The 20,490-nt window shown below is 35.4% G+C and overlaps 1 protein-coding gene across 2 annotated transcripts in view; it reads left to right on the forward strand.

Annotated features, from left to right (window-relative positions):
• LOC101211336 (NPC intracellular cholesterol transporter 1) overlaps positions 1–16,614 on the forward strand; it is a 55,498-nt gene extending 38,884 nt beyond the window's left edge. The window contains exons 26-40 of one of the 2 annotated variants that reach the window (XM_011658616.2): positions 1,501–1,570; positions 5,405–5,554; positions 5,811–5,879; positions 7,240–7,384; positions 7,519–7,583; positions 7,681–7,746; positions 13,322–13,415; positions 13,740–13,776; positions 13,927–13,984; positions 14,167–14,277; positions 14,573–14,640; positions 15,058–15,124; positions 15,218–15,286; positions 15,388–15,491; positions 16,051–16,614. In XM_011658616.2, the coding sequence (XP_011656918.1) occupies positions 1,501–1,570; positions 5,405–5,554; positions 5,811–5,879; positions 7,240–7,384; positions 7,519–7,583; positions 7,681–7,746; positions 13,322–13,415; positions 13,740–13,776; positions 13,927–13,984; positions 14,167–14,277; positions 14,573–14,640; positions 15,058–15,124; positions 15,218–15,286; positions 15,388–15,471 (1,153 nt within the window). In that variant the 3' untranslated portion in view covers positions 15,472–15,491; positions 16,051–16,614. Of the gene's footprint in view, positions 1–1,500; positions 1,571–5,404; positions 5,555–5,810; positions 5,880–7,239; positions 7,385–7,518; positions 7,584–7,680; positions 7,747–8,805; positions 9,254–13,321; positions 13,416–13,739; positions 13,777–13,926; positions 13,985–14,166; positions 14,278–14,572; positions 14,641–15,057; positions 15,125–15,217; positions 15,287–15,387; positions 15,492–16,050 lie in introns of those variants that run through there. The other variant, XM_011658618.2, reaches the window with a different exon arrangement.
• Positions 16,615–20,490: the final 3,876 nt, after the last annotated feature.

Here is a 20,490-nt window from a genome sequence, read left to right on the forward strand (position 1 = left end):
GGCGGGTAGCATGACTGATAGAAGATCCATGCCTGGTTTCTGCTCCTTTGTTGGCGGACATCTTGTTGCCTGGTGAAGTAAAAAACAGTGTTGCAAAGAAGTAGTGCAGAAGCAGAATTTAGAGCTTTAGCCCATGGTATTTGTGAGTGTATATGGACAAGAAGACTGTTGGAAGCATTGAGATTCACCCAGACGATGCCCATGCGCATTTACTGTGATAACACAAGGCAAGGATTTCCATTGCCTACAATCCAGTCCTTCATGATAGGACAAAACATATTAAAGTTGATAAACGCTTAATAAGGGAAAAAAAACGATGCGGTAGTAATATGCATATCCTACCTTCTGGCAATTGAACAAGTTGCAAATGTGTTAACTAAAGACCCTCCAAAGTGGCAATTCAACAAATTGATTGACAAGCTGGCAATGATTGATATCTTCAAACCAGCTTGAGGGGAGTGGTAATTATTTCCTTGTTTGTATTATATTTCATTCCATTTGTTGTATTATATTTGCCAAAATTATTTTTTCCTTATTTGCAATGGATTGTTCTATTTAACAAAACTCTTCTCTCTTTCTGAAGAAAATTACATTATTTGGCACTGTTTCAATTATATGTATCTGCGTGCTTGTGTGCATATAAGTGAGAATATACAATTAAAGAAATTTAGAGACGCAGAGGGTACAGGTTGAGACCTAATTGTTGTCCTGAATCAGCCATAATTCACTACCTAAAAAATTATGAGAGAGCATTTGGAGGAAGTGGAACAAAAAACCAGAACTGTTATCCAAGTGAAATCCTACAGAATGACAGGTTTCTTGATCTGGCATATACATCAAGGATTCTTTTGAAGAATCGATACAGTTTTGTTTTGTAGCTTTCTTTCTCGGGAAATCTTTCCAAATCCTGTCCCTGACCTTGCTTGCAAGTCCATTGTGAAAACAGTTTTCTTGATTGTTTTAAGTTGTTTATAAGAACTATGACCAGGTCGGTTATCTACTTGAAATCCTCATTCACGAGCCCCAAACTTCAACAAATTTCCATGGAAAGTACAAATCATTGAAGTTGCCATTTGTGGTAACAAACTAATGAATACCACGAGATAATTGAACATCTGAAAAATGATTTTAAAATATTTTCATTTAAATAATTAAAAAATATTAATGTTCAAAAGGTACAAACTTGAAATGAACCTTTTCATTGAAATAGTGAATAGATATTAATACTCAAAAGATACAAACTTTACCAACGATTGAAAGAAAAATTATATAAACACAGCAAAACTAAATTTCAAAGAGACAATATATGTTTGTTCTTATAAGATATTGAAAGTTAAAGACAACTACCAAATGGCCCCTGAAAGAGTCGTAAAGAAAAATTTACTTCTGATTTTATATTACAGTAAATTTAGTTATATTGCTCTGCTTTCAACAAATGGAGTCGTTTCAATGACTTAAGATGAAGTGCTTATCAATCTGATGTTTAATAATGCTACTCAGCTCAAAATCTAAAGAGACAAACCAGCTGTGCTCCATCAGCCATTGTGATTCAAACTCCCTGTTGAATGAGGTATGCCAAATATTAACCGCATGAAATTCTTCTTCCTTTATTTCAGCTTTAAATTGGTCGATAAGAGAGTTAATTGGTTCACTGTTTTTTAAGCCCACAAATGACAAATATAATGCTGGGGTTGTGTAAATTATATCCACCATGTTTATCTATGTGCATACCTTGCGCTAAGCACATTATGAACGATACTTTTCTTTATTACTTTTTTCTTTTTGAAAAAGAAAACAATGCCTCTTCATTCAGGCAAATTAGTCTCGTTTTTTTTTAGCGCATTCCCTGATCGGAGAATAGAAAAGGATGCCTTTCCTGCGGAGCAGTAAGAGGACTAGCTTTCCTTATCCACAAAAAGGTACCCATCCAACAATATTGCTGAGTGAAGCAGGGCAATGTTGCTTGTAAAGCTCTTTCGTCGAGTGCATGATCATGACAAGAGTCAAGGAAGTAAGGTCCCACCCCCTCTTACCAAAACTCCACTCTGGTAAGAAGGGTTTGTCCTTCAATTGAACCCCGATCATGCTCTTAGCATATAGCAGCTAATGCCCCATCTCTCTCGACCCATTAAACTTAGAAACTGGAAAAAGAGTTACAAAAATATGCCCCAATACCTCTACCCCGTATGGGGGCCAGTGATGTATACGAAATGAGAAGATTTTATTAATGTGTAGAAGTTGTGAATACTAGAAGACATCTAATCTATTTATAACAAAAGTAAACTTATCCTAATCCTAATTAATAAAAGAAACTTAATTCTAATCCTAAAGAATAAAAGAAACTAATTCTAATTCTAATAACCAAAGAAACTAATCCTAATCCTAACAAGTTAAAAATTTGATCGTAATACTTATTCCTACTACATTATTTCTATCCCTCCAAAAAAAACTCGTACTCGAGTTTTAAAACGAAAATGAAGGTAAAAATAAAAAAGTAAGTCGATCGAATAGAGGCATCTTGGAACATCCAACATCAATAATATCCATTTAGGAGGGTTGTGGACATTTAAGGTTAATTCAAAAACCAGAAAATTTGTGAAAGAATCGTGAAAACATCCCCTTCGTATTGCAACTTCTTTTTTCTTCATTGATCCTTGCGTAAATTGCGATCCATCTGAGATTATGTAGCCCAAAATTTATCTTCATCTTCATTGAGAATTGTTTCTTCATTTTTTTGTGCAAAAAGATCAGTTTTTATTGGTTTGGTTTCCTCTACAACATTGCCCACTTCATCTTCTTTGTCCAAAGTAGGTAATTTGGTTGCTCCCCGTTTTTTGTTGTCAACGATTTTCACTTCAATTGCTTAGAGTTTCGATCCTGTTTTCTTCTACATTTGAAATTTTGGATGGGTTATTCCCCGATTTTTCCTTAACTGTCAACATCATTTTCTCTTTCAAATTAGGTTACACAATCTCTAAATGGAAAATGTTTTCATTGTTTTCATTTCCAGAAGCAACTTCTTCTTTTCTGTTTATATGTAATATTCCTGCTTCTTTGAGTTTATTTCTTCCTCATCTTCTTTACTCGGCCCATTTTTTTCAATTGTTGGCATGGTGTTGTCGTAGTATCTTCTTTGGTAAACTTGCCTTCTTGGTCTTTCTTGGATAATCACTGGCAAATTTTGTACATGTTTTGGAGGAATTTGTTGCACGTTCAAATTCTGTCTTTCTTGGGGTAATATGTGATTCTTGGTTGATTTTTTCATTTCGTGGTCATGGTAAACCCATATTGTTTTCTATTTGATCAAGTGCCAAGGACATGCGTTCAAGTAAACAAAAGATACCATCAATAGAGCTTTCGATTCACCGCAAGCATTGGATCAATGTCTTCAATGATAGGATGGTTGTTTCCTTCGCCTTTTTGAATGTTGTCATTGGGTCATTGTCGGTAGCCCATCTTCCCACCATCAGCTCATCAGGTCTAAGTTTTCTAGAGCTCTGATACCAATTTGGTGTAACTCAAATGAGAGAATGTTTATTGATGTTTTAAAAGTTATCAATGCAAGAAGAAAACTACTCTATTTATAGCAAAAGTAAACTAATCCTAATCCTAATCCTAATCCTAATCCTAATCCTAATTAATAAAAGAAACTTAATCCTCATCTTAAATAATAAAAGAAACTAATTCTAATCCTAATAAACCAAAGAAGCTAATCATGATCCTAATCCTAATAAATTGAGTACTTGACCATAATACCATATTCCTACTACATCAGTTAGTATCCCAAAGGAGCCAAGTGAAATTGTAGCCTTGAGAAGTGAACTTACGCCCTTAGATGTGGTTGATTCGGGTAACCTTGTGGTTTCATCCCAGGTTACTGACGAGTGTAGAGGTGTCTTTTAACTTCTTAATATTAATTAAGGGGAAACAGATATCCTTGCCTATCTTCTCGACGCCAGCTTCTTCAGGAGGCATTGGGTCGTGTTCTGTCCGAGATTGTGGGTCGTTCCTTGGTTAACTCGTTTGGTCTTGCCTTCAAAGAAAGAAGACATGTCTTGACTTGCTCCATTGATTGATTGAGGGAAAAGTCAGAAAGGAGCTTTCTACGTTCACGAACACGATCCAAAGATCTTAGACAGATTGACCAGTTAACTTGATAAAAACATCTAATCATATAAGAACACCTGCCAATTAAGACTAATGTCTTGAATGGAAAATACTTCAAACCCTTTAGCTAAGGAGCACCATGAGAAGGCATTGATTCTAGCGATCTCCAAAACAGTCATTCAATTGGAAATTTTGTTTTGGTATTCTTTGATTTCGCTCAAACCAAATCTCTGAAAAATTTCTTAAAGTAGGGCCTTTACTGCATTGTCCATATCAATCTTGGTTTCTCTTTTAGATTAGGGCTGATAAGGAGCTGGAAAACATTCTTCTTAAAGTCAGAATCAAAGATCCAATTGATGTTGAAAGATCCTGAGTAGTTTAAGCCTACATTTCTCTGCAAAGGGACACTTACAAACAATTGCTGTAAATCTTCAGAATCCTGCAAACACAGTACAAATATTTATATTTGGAGATGAAATATGAGATGGAAGTTTTGACTACATAATCAAAGTGCAATTTAGGAGCCCATTTAGCATTATCCATATTCTGATATTAACTCTTCTTGGACTTTTGCTCTTCCAAATAGACTAATCTAAATGCTTTCCAATGGGGGAAGCTAAGGATAAATGTTTAACCTCCGATTTAACAAATTTTATACTCAAAATTTGCTTTGAAACTGCCAAGCATTTTACCAAAGGTTCTCCACTCCTGTTTGTGTTCATCAATTGGAATATGAATGAATAATCTTCCGCCTTTACCATTCTAAATGTTGCACCTCAGCACCCAACCGTTTTTATTTCTGAACTTGGAAACTTCCACCTTTCCAGTTTCTCTTTCTTGTAAAAGTAGGAATCCTCTGATTTTCGATTCAAATCTGAGACGGCTTCAATGAACCAAATAAGCTGCGATTTTGAGATGGGTAGGATTACACTTGCGTCAACATCTTCTACTTGAAAAACTCCATCTTTGTGCCAAATGAAGACTACGTTGTCTATCCTGCAGCTTTTAAATTCAATCTCTATCTTTGTTTCTAATGCAGAAAAGTCCACAGTGAAGTCTGATTGGGGTAAAATTGTAGTCATTGTGTAGCTACCGGAAAGAGGCAAAGTGCCAAGGTGGGAGGCTGAGGGAGGATTAGAGATGAGAGGGGGGGAGGAGAGACAACTTACCTGGATACGTTTATCTACTTTTAGATCTTACTAAACTTTTGTGTTTATTACCTTGCTTGATGGTATGACATGCTTCTTTTTCCCTCATAAGTTACACATGTATTCATCTTATTACGTTCTTTTTTTAGATAGCAAGAGCATCATTGACACCAGAGTTGAACTACATTGCTAAACCAGCAGCATCATGGCTCGATGATTTTCTTGTCTGGTTGTCGCCAGAGGCATTTGGTTGCTGCCGGAAATTTACAAATGGTTCTTATTGTCCACCTGATGACCAGGTTTGACTCCATAGGTCTATTTTCTTTCCTTCCCAATGTTTTATTTTACCGCTGCTGGTCGCACCTAGTCTAACAACTTCAGATTTTCTGCAAGCTCCGACTATATATTTTCATCATAATACTGAATATAGTTCTTAAATGACCATAATTCTTCTGCATGAGTCTATATGTCCGTCTAACATTGGTTGTCTTTTATACAATCGTCCAACCTGACACCACTTCATGATTAATGAAGTATGGAAATTTCTTCGTGCAGCCTCCTTGCTGTTTTCCGGATGATGGTTTCTGTGACTCAAGTGAAGGAGTGTGCAAAGATTGTACAACTGTAAAGTTCTAATTTCTATTACATAGCTTTCAATACTATAAGGCAGCAATTGGTATGTGGTATGGTAGGGTAAGAAGCTATACAGCTGTGTTTGGTACGTAGGATCAATTCTAAGTGTTTAGATTTCTTTTTATGGTCTATAGTAATCTACTTATTTTCTTAATATAATAATTACTAAAAAAATTTTACTTAGATTTGTTGGTAATATATAGTTTATTAAGTTAATTCATACTAAAATTAAAATAACTATTTTAAGTTAATAACAAGTAATTTAATTAAGGTACAATGCACTTTTGGTCCCTGAGGTTTGAGGTTAATATCTGTTTAGTTCCTATAGTTTCAAACAAATATTTTAGGCCCTGAGATTTATAAATGGTGCTTGTTAAACAATAAAAAAGAGAACAGTAGGTCTATGTGAAAAACCCTAAAAGGAGAAAAAACCGTGATAAAGAGTCAATTGTTATTATTTTCACACACTAAAAGTTACAAGAGAGGATAACTTTATAGGTTTTAGCAGGTCCTAATACTAAAAAGGAAATAAACTTAGGGTAAAATAAAACACTAAAATACCCTCGGGCTTATAAACTATCAACAAAGCCCCTTATTTCCAACATTTTCCCTCAAGTTGGGGCGTAAATGTCAATCAGACCCAACTTGCTAACACAAGTCAAAACTTGGCCTAAGTAACCCTTTGGTGAGAACATCAGCAACTTGTTCTTTAACCTGGAGAAGCTTGAGGGCTATAAGAAAAACATGCACAATGACCGAGGCAGAAGGTTGGGAGGGTTGAAAAAGACAATGGTGAAGAGGGAGGCCACATAATTCAAATTAATGATTCTAAATAAATTAAACTTGTCAAATCAGTGGGCTAGCTTGTCATTTAACTGCTACATCATTTTATTGTTAGTCGACTAACGGCTCAAGTAGTAGAACCATTTATAAAACTTCAAGGACTAAAGTATTTGTTTTGAAACTTTAGGGACTAAATAGACCCCAACCTCAAACCTTAGGGACCAAAGTGCTTTTTATCCTTCAATTAAACAATGTAAACTGCTTTTTATGATATTTTTGGTGGATTTGAAATTGTGGATGCTGATAACTGATGCCAAATTGTGTGGGTTTCTTTTTTTCGAAACGGAGATAAAAACTTCTTTACTAACAAGAACTCTAAGTAGAAGAGATTTATTTTTATTGTCTGGGTTTCTGAAACCTCAGTACCAAATACCAAATCCCCCTAAGATGGCTTGCCTATTGTTGAAGTTAGACTAATGTTATTAGATAGCCCGTGCATTAATCGAGTGAGATGAGGGTAGTTTGATGCCAAAGAAAGGGACATGTGCTAATCTCTGGTTGTTTTCAGTGCTTTCACCACTCAGATTTGGTTGGGGGCCGTCCAACTACAGTGCAATTCCAGGAGAAGCTTCCGTGGTTCCTCAATTCTCTTCCATCTGCTGACTGTGCAAAGGGTGGTCATGGTGCTTATACCAATAGTGTAAATTTGAAGGGTATTAACTTAACATTTCCATTGTTTTTATAACTTCTGTTTTTTCTTTGATAGTCTTTTTGTGTGGACTTTTTTCTTGGCTACTGAATGCATTAAATCCTGGTTAACTTGTTTATTTTATTTTTTTTATTTCAGGTTATGAAAGTGGTATCATAAAAGCTTCTGAGTTTCGGAGTTATCACACACCACTTAACAAACAAGTACGCCAGTAGGATATTATTATTCATGATTTTGAAATCAGTGTTTACTGTTTGCATTTACTTAGTAAAGATCTTCGCAAACCGTTGTATTTTGCAGGGTGACTATGTAAACGCACTACGAGCTGCAAAGGATTTTAGCTCAAAGATTTCTGATTCTTTGAAGGTTTGAATTGTTTTGAAAAGCCAACTGATTTTCTGAATGACTTTCTGCATTAGAGCTGACAACTGCTGATTAAAATATAAATAGTTTTTATCTATACCAAACTACAAGAAATACTAGATGTTTAGAAGTATACCCTCCATTTTTATAAGTTATAGACTATACTTCAAGGTTTCTGTCAAAGAAAGCTGCATGCTATTAAAACTTTGAAACAATAATACAGAACTACGGGATATTCAGAAGATGAAAATATAAGAAGCTTGGATCCAAATATATCGATTGAAAATGAAAAAAAAAAAAATCGAAGTGGTTTGGAGAAGTTTGAAGAGAAAATTCGAAGCTATTTATGTCAAAGTTTAATGCAAAATTAAATTTAAGATATTTTACCTTCAGTTCACTAATACATACATTATAATATAGGAAAATATGATTCATTTGAGGACAAAAGATAAAGAACTTGGATTGGGGGAAAAGAAAACCTCGGCCGAGAGGAGAGTACAATAGATAAGCCTTCAAATCAAGATTGTTGAAGAAACCATACGACACAGTAATTTTGGAAGAATTTTTATGATGGGTACTCTTGTCATGAAAACATAAACCGTGCACTAACAGAAGTATCTAATGACTTTCTCTAACTTCTTCAAGAATTCTGTAATTTTTTTCAAGCTAAGCTCTAGTTTACAATTCCAAAAGAGTTTAGCTTTCTTTTTTTACATCACCTGCCAGTGAAGACTTCCACAAACCAACCAAATGGCAAGGTCTTGAGGTAAATTCAAGGATAGCCCAATGGGAAGATGGAAGATCATCTCCTAATTGCAACAGATCACTGTTGGAAGAGATTGTCAAATGATTAGTCCACTAGAACAGGACAACCTACAGATCGAATGGGAGATAGCCTGAATTAGGAAATAAGCTGTTAGAGTTAGTAGGCTTGACCCATAGGAAGATTATGCAAAATTTACCCTTTTTTTTTTACTTTTTTATCTTATTGTACTATTCTATTTATTTTCCCACATTGTACCTATTTTTTATCAGAAAATAATAAGAACATAAATATTGTAGGTTTCCACGTAAGTCGGTGTTTTTCTTTTTTATTGCGTCAGAGCAAAGCACCAACGAAACTCTAGAAAACAATTTAGGAGGAACCCAAGCCAAACCAGAAACCGCCGCCGCCATTGAAAAGTTGCTCTACCAGTTTCCAGAAGACGCTGACGGTCACAATGGGCCTACCCTCGTTTGCACAGCCCAGTGGCTGGAATCTGCCTCATGCACTGTCATTGTCAGGTGCGTGCGCCCACGCGACTCTGTTCAATCATCTCACTGCCTGGCCCAGCTTCTCTCGCATGTCATTCCTTGTCTAGCCGTCAAACCCTTCTTGTCACTTGCAACCCCATGCACCACCACTGTCCTCCGGTTACGGACAGCCACCAATTCCATCACTCCACGCGCCGCTGGGCTTAGAATGACTCTAGAAACAAGAGGACTCACTCATTCAGCCCCCCATGCTGATTAATAGAATGGAACCACAAATCGGTAAGCCTCTACTATACACAACTATTGCAAAAGATTTGTGGGATACAACTCAGACGCTTCACTGAAGCGTTAGAATGCCTCTCAATTGTATACACTAAGAAAACAGGTTTACGATTGCAAACAAGGGACCCTGGTCGTAACTTCCTATTTCAATAAGCTCTCCCTTCTCTAGCAAGAGATGAATTTGTGCAGGGAGACAGTTTGGGACACACCAAATGACGGTATACAATATGCTAAACTTGAGGAAACTAACCGTATTTATGTTACTCGTATACTTGGATAGAGACCACTTCCCTCCCTAATGAAAGTGTGTTTTGAAGTCCGTCTTGAAGAAGACCGTATAAATGCCATGGGTGTATTGACTACCCTTACCAATGACTCTGCAACCTTTAGTGCCTAGCGCTCGATCCATGATAATGAAAATAATAGTGGGAAACTAATGCATGTATGTGAGCACGACAAAAAACTGTGGTATACCAAGGATCAGTGTTGGAAACTCTACGATCGTCCTCCAGGAGGTGAGAAACGGTCGTCCAACGAGAAACCGAACTCAGCGTGCCCACGTTAGTGAGAGTGCCATTGCTAGCACCTCTCAATCAACTGGCTCTACTGCAAGCCAGACCAAGACTCCTACTTTGGGTGCCATTGCTCAATTAGGTATGCCTCAGTTCTTTGGTCTTATTAGAGTTGATGGGAAGATTCCTTGGATTTCAGACTCTAGGGTACAGATCACTTGACAGGTTCTTCGTAGCACTTTGTCTCTTATACTCCCTGTGCCGTTAATGAGAAAATATGAATAGCCAATCTCTTTTGCCCTGATTGCTGGCAAAGGACAAATAGTTCCCTTTGATAGAATCTCTCTCTAGAATGTTTTGCATGTGCCTAAGCTTTCTTACAATTTGTTATCTATCAACAAGATTACTCGTTAGCTACACTGTAAAGCTACCTTCTTACCTCAATCTATTTGATTTTAGTACATGAGCTCGGGGAGGACAATTGGCACTCTCCGGCATAGTAGGGGGACTTTATATCTTTGATGATGATACCTTCAGTAGTAGTATCTCTAGGGCTAGTTTACTGTCTTCTTATTTTAGCACTTTTGATCATGATTGTATGTTGTGGCATTTTCAATTGGGCCACCGAACTTTAATTCTATGAAATATTTGTTTCCCCATTTATTTTCTAAAATTGATGTCTCTTCTTTATCTTGTGATGTTTGTATTCGGGGAAAACAACATCGGGTTTCATTTCCTAAACTCACATGACCATTCACTCTTATCCATAGTGATGTTTTGGGGTCCATCCAAAGTCGCAACCTCTTCTGGGAAAGGGTGGTTTGTAACTTTCATTGATGATCATACCCGTTTTACCTAGGTCTTCTTTATCACAGATAAATCTAAAGTTTCCTCTATTTTCCAAAACTTCTATCACACCATTGAAACGCAATTCAATACAAAAATTGTAATTCTTCGAAGTGATAATGGGCGGGAATTTCAAAACCATAATCTTAGTGAGTTTCTAATCTCGAAGGGGATTGTTCCCCAAAGCTCATGTGCTACACTCCTCAACAAAATGGGGTGGTTGTGTGAAAAACCGTCATCTTCTAGAAGTAGCTCGGTCTCTTATGCTATCTACTTTCCTTCATACTTGTGTGTAGATGCCATTCTTATCGCAACTTATTTAATCAATAGGATGCTTTCTCGTGTCCTCCACCTTCGAACTCCCTTAGAGTTTTTTAAGGAGTCCTACCCTTATACTCATCTAATTTCATTCCCTTTCGTGTAGTTGGGTGTACCGTATATGTCCATAATTTCGCCCCTAATGAGACCCAATTTACCCATAAGGCTCAAACATGTGTGTTTGTTGGGTATCCCCTTCATAAGTGCGATTATAAATGTTTTCATCCACCTTCTAGAAAATACTTTATCACTATGGAGGTTACTTTCTGTAAGTATCGACCCTTCTTTCTTGTTAGTCATTTTCAGAGAGAGTGTGAGTGAAGAGTCTAACTGTACCTTAGAGTTTGTCGAACCTACTCCTAGTACTGTGTCTGACTCTGATCCACATCCCATACTCCTACTCACAAACCAACTTCCCTGGAAAACATACTACAGGAGGAATCTCAAAAAGGAAATTGAGTCCCCAACTAGGCAGTCAGCTTCAGTCCAAGACTCTAAACCTTCACGAGTTCAAAGTATGGAAAATCTTACTGAGTCTTGTATTGATAATAAGATGAGTGAGAATGACAAGTCTGATGTTGCTGTTCTTGCAAATGGGGAAGAAAAGGATAGTGTTGATAAGACTGAGGTCAGAGCAGAAACCAGTAATAATGAAGTTGAACAAGGTTATACAGGAAAACTTGATAAGTATGATCCCTCTCTCGACATTCTCATTGCACTGAGAAAAGGCAGGTCTTGTATAAAATATCTCATTTGTAACTATGTTTCCTACAATAATCTCTCTCCACAGTTCAAAACTTTTACAACAAACCTTGATTCTACCATAATACCGAAAAATATCCACAGTGCTTTAGAGTGTCCTAGATGGAAAAATGTTTTCATGGAAGAGATGAAGGCTTTTGAAAATAATAAAACTTGGGAGATTTGTGCTCTACCCAAGGGCACAAAATTGTGGGATGCAAATGGGTGTCAAAGAGATGAAGTTGTCAACAGAATTCTGAGATACGTGAAAATGACACCTGTTAAAGGGTTGATGTTCAGAAAGACAGATAGAATGACCATGGAGGCCTATATTGATTTAGACTGGGCAAGATCTGTTGTTGATAGGAAATCTACCTTCGGTTATATTGTACTTTTGTATGGGGCAATTTTGTAACTTGGAGAAGTAAGAAGCAAAGTGTTGTGGCCAAGAGCTGCACTGAGGCCGAATACCAAGCTATGAGTTTACGAATGTGAGGAATTTGGCTTCAGAAAGTCCTTTCTAATCTTTATCAGGAGTGTGAGGCACCAATATGATGCTACTCTGTGATAAAAAGTCGTCATTAGTATTGCTAACAACCCAGTTCAACATGATAGAACTAGGAAAAAGAAACAAAAGGAAAATTAATTTCTCAATTTCAGAGAAGTGGGATATGTTTGGGACTAAGAAAAAGAAACAAAAGGAAAATTGTTTTTAACCAAATATTAAAAAAGAAAAAAAAGACTGAGGTTAGATCCTAAATGTTTCATCTCCAATCATTATTAACTAACTTAATAGTTTATGCTTTTTAGTGGAGTGCATTTAGTATTTTAGGTTAAATTTATATATATTGTCTAAAATAATTATAATAAAAAAGATCATATCCCAATCATGTCCGTGTCCTCGTTTTTTGTTTTCTTTTTTTTTTTTAATGAAAATTTGGCATATCATCGTGTCACGTTCGGGATATCTAGTTTCAGTGTTCATACTTCCTATTTCTTGTAAAACCGTGTTTATGCTTCTTAGATGTAAACTAAATTACTGTGCCTTTTCTTTAGCCTCTCTTATGGAATTGGCAAGTTTGTCAATTAGGAAGCTCCAATGCTCTATTTCATTTTTTTTAGATTGACCGATTTTTGTAGTACCATGCGGCAATTATTAGTTCTAAAATTTATGTTATCCGATAGTTTAGGAATTTGTTGGGTCATAGCACCTTGTTAGGATACTTCCTAAGAAGAACAAGATCTGAATTTATTATAATGTAACTATAAGAAAATACAAGATAAACTAAGAATAAGGCACTTGGAACCTTCTACTCCACAAAACAAACCCCTTACTGTCCTTACCCACCCACCTATTTATAAAAAGTGGTAACTAACCACACTTCCACCATAACTACTAGTAACTACCTTTATACAATAATTACCAGTAACTTTCTATCTATCTAATTTTCTCTTATACCCCTAAGTAACTTCACACTAAATATCTAGTACCTAACACACCTGCATCCAAACTGGTTAACATTCGTTGGATTCCACTTAATCTTTATTTCAGTTGAATAGCAGTAGACTTGCATTTTTATATGATTTAGGTCCCTATAAAAATACTGACAGTTGCTCTATTGCAGATGGATATCTTTCCGTACTCTGTCTTCTATATTTTCTTTGAGCAATATCTTGATATATGGAAGACAGCTTTGATGAACATTGCCATAGCGCTTGGTTAGTACTTCAGGGAACATAGAAACCAAAACATAGTTTTGTTTTTTGTATTTTTGTTTTTATTTCACATTATTCATTTTGTTTTTGTTTTTTTTTTTTTTGCGAAGTCTTCTAGGAGAATTTTCTTAACCATTTTGTTTGGTAACTTTTGTTACATTTCATTGGCATAGCACCTAGTTAAATACTTTGTACATCTTTCTTAAACTAACTATCGTTGGTTATATTCTTGATAATATAGGTTCCCTTGTTATTTTATTGGCTTTATTAATGTCTTAATTAGATTTCTCAGTATCTCACTGAGAATTTTCTATGATGCAATTCCAGGTGCCATATTTATTGTCTCTCTGGTCATCACATCTAGGTATGAATATCCTTTCGTTTTTGGCTGACATTTAAGTGGAACCTTATTTATTTCAAAAAAAAAAAAACAAACAAGCAGAACCATTTTTTGTAGCGTGAAATGCCGCTTCTTTATTTGATCATACTTTGATCTATTGATTTTGAAATGCAGTTTGTGGAGTTCGGGAATGATTATACTTGTTTTGGCTATGATTGTTATTGATCTCTTGGTATTTTTCTCTTACTACATTGACTACTTTACTAATGTTCCCTTTTTGAGAAGTCTATTACATTTTGATTTTATTCTTTTATGTAATTTTTGGCTCTCTGTTTCCTTTTATATATGTTTGGACTTTGCGAAGTTAAAGTTCTTTTCAGACGGGGTTGATTTCTCTTTCTCTGTTATTTGCAGGGAGTAATGGCAGTTCTGAAAATTCAACTAAATGCAGTCTCTGTTGTTAACATATTAATGTCCATTGGAATTGCTGTTGAGTTTTGCGTCCATTTAGTTCATGCATTTTCGGTTAGTACCAAGCCTACACACTTCATCACGCTCTGTAAACTCATGGTTTAATTTCTTATTCGACTTATTGGAAGATTTCATGCAATACTTAATCGTGAACCCATGGTGTGGTTTCTGGTGGAGTAACGGCACATGTCATTTTTATAACTTGACCATTGATTGACATGCTATTTTATGGGAAATGCGATGGAGTATTTAGCTGGCTTATTATTGGATAATGCATCTCGTGTCTTGCCTTTTTATTATTATTGATTTTATGATTTAATAACATATTTGACCAAATGCTCTCTTGTAGGTCAGCTGTGGTGACAGAAGTCAGCGAGCACAGGAGGCTTTGAGTACAATCGGAGCCTCTGTATTCAGGTAAATACTGTGTTTGTTTCTCTTTTTTGTTGTTATTTAAACATCTCAGATACTCGGTATAAGCATTTGGGGATCATATTCAATAAAGATGGATGACTTCCGTTGTTGGAATATTTGATTCTAAGAAGAAACGATTTCCCATGATGCTCTCTACTTTGTGGAAGTGTCACTCTTGACTCAGGTTTTCCTTGTGCTGGTTACTCAAAGAGGTGTATTTACACTTCTCGCAATTCTAGTTACTCTTAAAATCAGTTAAATGATTTTCCAGTTTAATTTTTAATAGTAAAGAGAATATTTCTTATAATCAATATGATCTATGAGTTCTCTTTGAACGTTCATAAAGTTTCTGTCTTGCTCTATTCTCAGCATCCATATGTTGAAGTTTTGCAGAATTTAATAATTTACACTTGTTTACAGTGGAATCACTCTCACAAAGCTGGTTGGAGTCATCGTTCTTTGCTTCGCAAAATCAGAGATATTTGTGGTATTTGATTTCTAGCTCTGATTCCTTTTTACAAATTCACGCTGCTCTCTTTTGAGAACCTAAACAACCAAATATTGGCGGTGGATTCTGCAGGTTTATTACTTCCAAATGTACCTTGCATTGGTCATCATCGGTTTCCTCCATGGCCTCGTGTTTCTACCTGTAAGTTCAAAAACTATTCATTCTTATAACAACTGGCATCATTTCGTTTGCTATGGAGGACTGATTGAGCCGTTTATTACACATCTGTTAATCCTTCACAGGTAATTTTGAGTATGATTGGACCACCATCAAGATATTTGATTAGTGATGATGCTCCTATGGAAACTGAGCTTCTCGTTTCATAAGGCATATGATTAAATATGAAGTATGTCTGGTCCCTTTCTCTTGGACAATCTTTTACACTTCAAATAGATGCACATAAGCACAGTTAGGTATATCATCTCTAAGCTTTCCTATGAGATTCAGAAGTTGGTCTTTCAAGTTTTCAACATAGCTGAAGTTGCCAGATGCACAGGAGAATGTATTACATACAGAAGTAATTTATGTGTTTCACACTTCTTACAAGAATGAGATCAGATTACTTCATGTTACTTCATGACGTTTTTTATATTGTGTAGAATGGGGAATTGAATTAGAGTATTAAGAGTATCTTAGTAATTAACTAAGAAAATTATCAAGGAAAACGACACCGTTGACCTATTTTGTAAACCCAAAATGAAAAATATTCTTTTTAAAAACCATTTCTAATTGACCTTATGCTGACGTTATGCATACGTGAAGTTATTTTTTTTTCAAAACCTTCACAAAGCAGGAAAATGGCTAATCTCGCTCTCACTCACTTTCTTTCTCTCATAAAGATCGCTCTCCTTGGTCTCCTTATTTCACTTGCTGTCTTGTTTTACTCTTCACTTTCTCTTTGTCAGGCTCTCCTCTCTCGCTATCCCATCTTGTTCTGCAACATTGTCGAATCTGGGCATAATTTCACTTGCTGGTGGAGGAGGAGCCAAAGAAGAAGTACAAGAGAAGAATAAAAAGGAAAAAAGAAAAAAAGTTGCAAAAGAAGAACGAGAGCGAAGTACAAAAGATAGGAAATATAAGCATAAAACACAGAAAAAAAAATAAGAATACAAAAAAAGAATAGAACACAAGTAGAACACGAGAGAAGAAAAAAAGAAAAAGAGCAGGAAGAGAGATAAAATAAGGGTAAGTTGGTAAATTTGTTTGAAGATGATGTAAGCAGGTCAAAAATCTTATGTCTCAAGAAGGTATAAAGCATTTTTCATGACTTCAAAATATATCATCCATACAATTTATTCAAAAGTGTTGCGGTAATTTTGTTATAAATAGAAGGGGATTTGAACCAGCTAGCATATGTTTTTAATAAAATTAAGCACCTATCACCCCTCTTTTATGTATAATGTTGTAAAAACTAGTTAAATCAAAATCACGTTACTTTATTTTTATAAATACCAAAATTATTTCGCTGATATGGAATCGTGCTCCCTCTTTCAATTCCTTTTCGTATTTTTTGATTTTGATTTTGAAAATTCTAGTTTCCAATTGAAGAGGAAAGAATTGAAGCAATAGGAGAGGAAGGAGGTGGGTGGGAAAAATGAAAAAGAAAGGTCATTTTGGAAAATAAGAAGCTAAGTGTCTTGGAAAGGGAATCTGAAGGCACCCTTGTGAGATCTCGGTCGAGATTTGAGGCAGAAGGTTGATCTTAGGACAAAACTTGATGCTTGCTCGACCAAGATGAAAGATAGAATGCCTTTTATGTAAGGATCTCGAGCAGTCAAGTGGAATTACTGGGCAATCTTGGTACTTGTTCGGTTGAGATGAATGACAGAAAGGTTATAGAGATGGATCTCAGGACCATCTTGGTACTTGTTCGACTAGGACTGGAAGCAAAAAAGAAAATTTTTAAGATTATCGAGAAATCTTGAGGTCGTGTTCAATCGAGAAAGGTTAGATCTTGGAGGATCTCGGGCCGATCTCATCGAGAAGGCATCTTGAGTAGGTTCATGCATTTTTCGGCTAATAAAAAATTGACGAGTTCTTGGAAACTTAAGGATGACTAATCTATTATGGAAATTAGCATAAATAAAGGAGAATGGATGGTGGAAGAAGGAAAAGAAAAAATGTATTAGTGATACTTTGCTGCAAAAGGAAGAAGTTAGGCAAGAAGAGATCCTTGGGTGGTTAGGAGTTCTAGACAAAGAAGAAATTCAGTTTTGTGAGTGATTTTTTAAGAAAAAAAAAGTTTCCTAAAGAACTTTCTTTAGAATTTGAAATAAATGAGACGATCAATAAAACCTTTAATTATGTCTAAAGCAATTAACTGAGAGAATAGCCAAAGAAACATAAAAGAAGAAATAATATAGAAGGTTTTGTTAAAGACTTATCATATCTTCTTGATCTTCTGGGTAAAAAGATATAGATAAAGATTCCTATTAAAAAGAACAATTTTTATCTTTTAATATAAATAATACTTTATCCCTTTGTACAAAGTAACCATCAAATAATAAAAAAATTTCTTATTAAATCTTATTGACAAAAAAAATGTCTCATCCCGATCTATGTTTTCCTCACTAACCTAAATAATGTATTAAAGGGAACCATGAAATGACCCACCAATTTGAAAATTTGTTGCAGAGTCTAAACAAAAGATATAACAAAATTATGTTTACAATCTAAAAAAATCTTCAAATGCTTTTGGAAATTATGTTCAAGTTCACAAAATTGTTTTCATTTGTATGTATTTTACAAGATTTGTTTCAAGGAGCCCTTCAAAATTTTACATAGGTAATTTATGGCTTGAACAAATTTTCAAAATCCATAAACCTATAGTCAATGTATGTGATTAGGTTAACCAATTTCGTTTTTAACGAGTTCGTAAGGTTTCTTTCCAATAGGGTGTCGATATAAACTTTCTTATTTACAAACACAAATTTGCGTCTATACTATATGCTTTCATAACATCCCAACGTCAGTTAGTGTTAATGTTGGAGTTGTTACAGAATGACACAAAGAGGATACCCCATGTACCGCATAATCCATGTGTTAGACCTAGTGTGACGGGAAAGTATGAGAATGGATCAAAGATGTTTCTCCATTATGTGTCATCTACTTAAAACCATCGCTAGACTAATGTCGACGGAAGTCATCAATGTTGAGGAGATGGTGGTGATGTTCCTCCACATACTTGCACATGACATGAAAAACCATGTGATTCAAAGGGAATTCATGCGATTGGGTGAGTCAATTTTGCGTCATTTCAACATTGTGTTGCTTGTAGCCATTTGCCTGCATGATGAGTTATTGAATAAACCACAACCAGCGAGATAAACGGTTGTACAGATCCAAGATGGTGGTGGTTTCTTTCTCCAACTACGTACTTCAACCCATCGAACGTGCAATCTGCTCATTAATCATTAGTTATACATTACAGAATTCTCTTGGCACATTAGATGGCACATATATCAAGGCAAACATTCCAACAAGTGAGCGGCCTAGATATAGAACACGAAAGGACGAAGTGGCCACAAATGTCCTTGGTGTATGTGCTACAAAAGGCGATTTTGTGTTCGTATTAGTCAGTTGTGGGAAGGATCAGCTACGGACTCACACATTCTTCGATATGCCATTTCAAGATCGAACATACTGAGGGTGCCAAAGGGTAATTACTTGTAGAACTACAACTTTTCCATTATCAGTAACTAAATTTTAATTGTCCAATGTGCTCACAAGCTATTACTACCTAGTTGATGACGAGTAACGAAATGTTGAGGGTTTTCTGGCATCGTACAGAGGGCAACGCTACCTCCTGCAGGACTGGCGTGGCACTGAGAATGCACCGTCAACATCAAAAAATTCTTCAATATGAAGCATTCTTCTGCACGAAATATAATTGAAAGAGCATTTGGTGTCTTGAAGAGTTTGTGGGTAATACTGCAAGGAAAGTCATACTACCCTCTAGAAGTTCAATGTGGGGTGATACTCGCATGTTGTCTATATTGCACAACCTTCATCAATAGAGAAATGATAAACTTCAATATACCTGACGATGTAGATGAGAGTGATTCAACCCACGCGACTACTGTCAAGGGCAATATACACACTACATGGAGACCTCCAACAAGTGGAGTCAAAACCCCTTCCCCCAAACACATGTTATAATAACACTAAAATCATAACTCTTCTTCCAAACACATATTATCATAATACTACAATAATAATATTTCTCCCAAACACATATTATCATAACACTACCATTGATATTTCTTCCTCCAAACTCATATTTCCATAACATTACCAACAATAACCCTAACTCCAAACACATATTATCATAACACTAGGATTATTATAATCCTAGGATTATCATTATTTTTTTTCTCCTATAACTCTTTCTCTCCCCCAAACGCACTTTTAGTGAGCTAAGTGAAGCTCATGGTGATGACAGCAAGCCCACTAAGAGAAAATTCAATGGTGAATAATTCCAACACTAAGTGGAAAGTGAGGTGTTGAGATTTGGTAAAGTAATTGCATGTAATTAGGTTATTTAAGAAAGTGTTTTTCAAATTAAGAAAGACTTTTGAAAATCTAAAAAGTATATATTTTTGAAAGATTTACTCCACCAAAGCAAATTTCATACTTCAACCTTAAAAAAAAAAATTAACCTTCCAATTTCATCATTATCTCTCTCAAATCTCTCTTTTGATTCCTCCTTCTATCAGGTCCCACAACTCAATTTTGTGTTTAGAGGATAATAGGCGACGTGTAAAGATTATCGAGTAAACGGAGCTACAAAAGTAAAACTTCATTTAATCTAAGTCAATTTAGTTTAAGGTTGCATGTTAACTATGAGCATTTGCGGTAAAATCTCGTTCAAAATTCCATTGTGCATGTCTATTTCCCATCAAATGTATGGATTTTTTCCCATCACCCATTAAAGTTAAATTAAACATAAATTTATTTTGGATCTAATTGGGAGTTTTTCCTTGAAGGTTTAATTGGCTAATTTTTTTAGGTTTAATCTAATAAAAATTTTCCATCAAGATTAAATTGGTTTCAATCTCAATTTTGAATAAGTTAAATTGAAAAAATTTAGAGGTTGGCCAGTATTACTTTTATTAATTGAAGTTATTGAAATTCTCCTTACGATTGGTTCATTTTGGGAAAATTGATTGTCAACCAAGGATTTTATGTTAACCAATCTCAGGTAAGAGGTTCTACTATTGAACCTTCAAACTAAATTTAAGAGACTACATGTATTTATTGATTATGCATTGATGGTGGCTAAAGTGTACAATGAGTGGTTGTGATTGTTAGTTGATGTTATATGATGATTATGCATGTTTTATGGA

This window comes from Cucumis sativus, chromosome 6 (genome assembly GCF_000004075.3).
Source record: "Cucumis sativus cultivar 9930 chromosome 6, Cucumber_9930_V3, whole genome shotgun sequence".
In the NCBI taxonomy this organism is placed as follows: domain Eukaryota; kingdom Viridiplantae; phylum Streptophyta; class Magnoliopsida; order Cucurbitales; family Cucurbitaceae; genus Cucumis; species Cucumis sativus.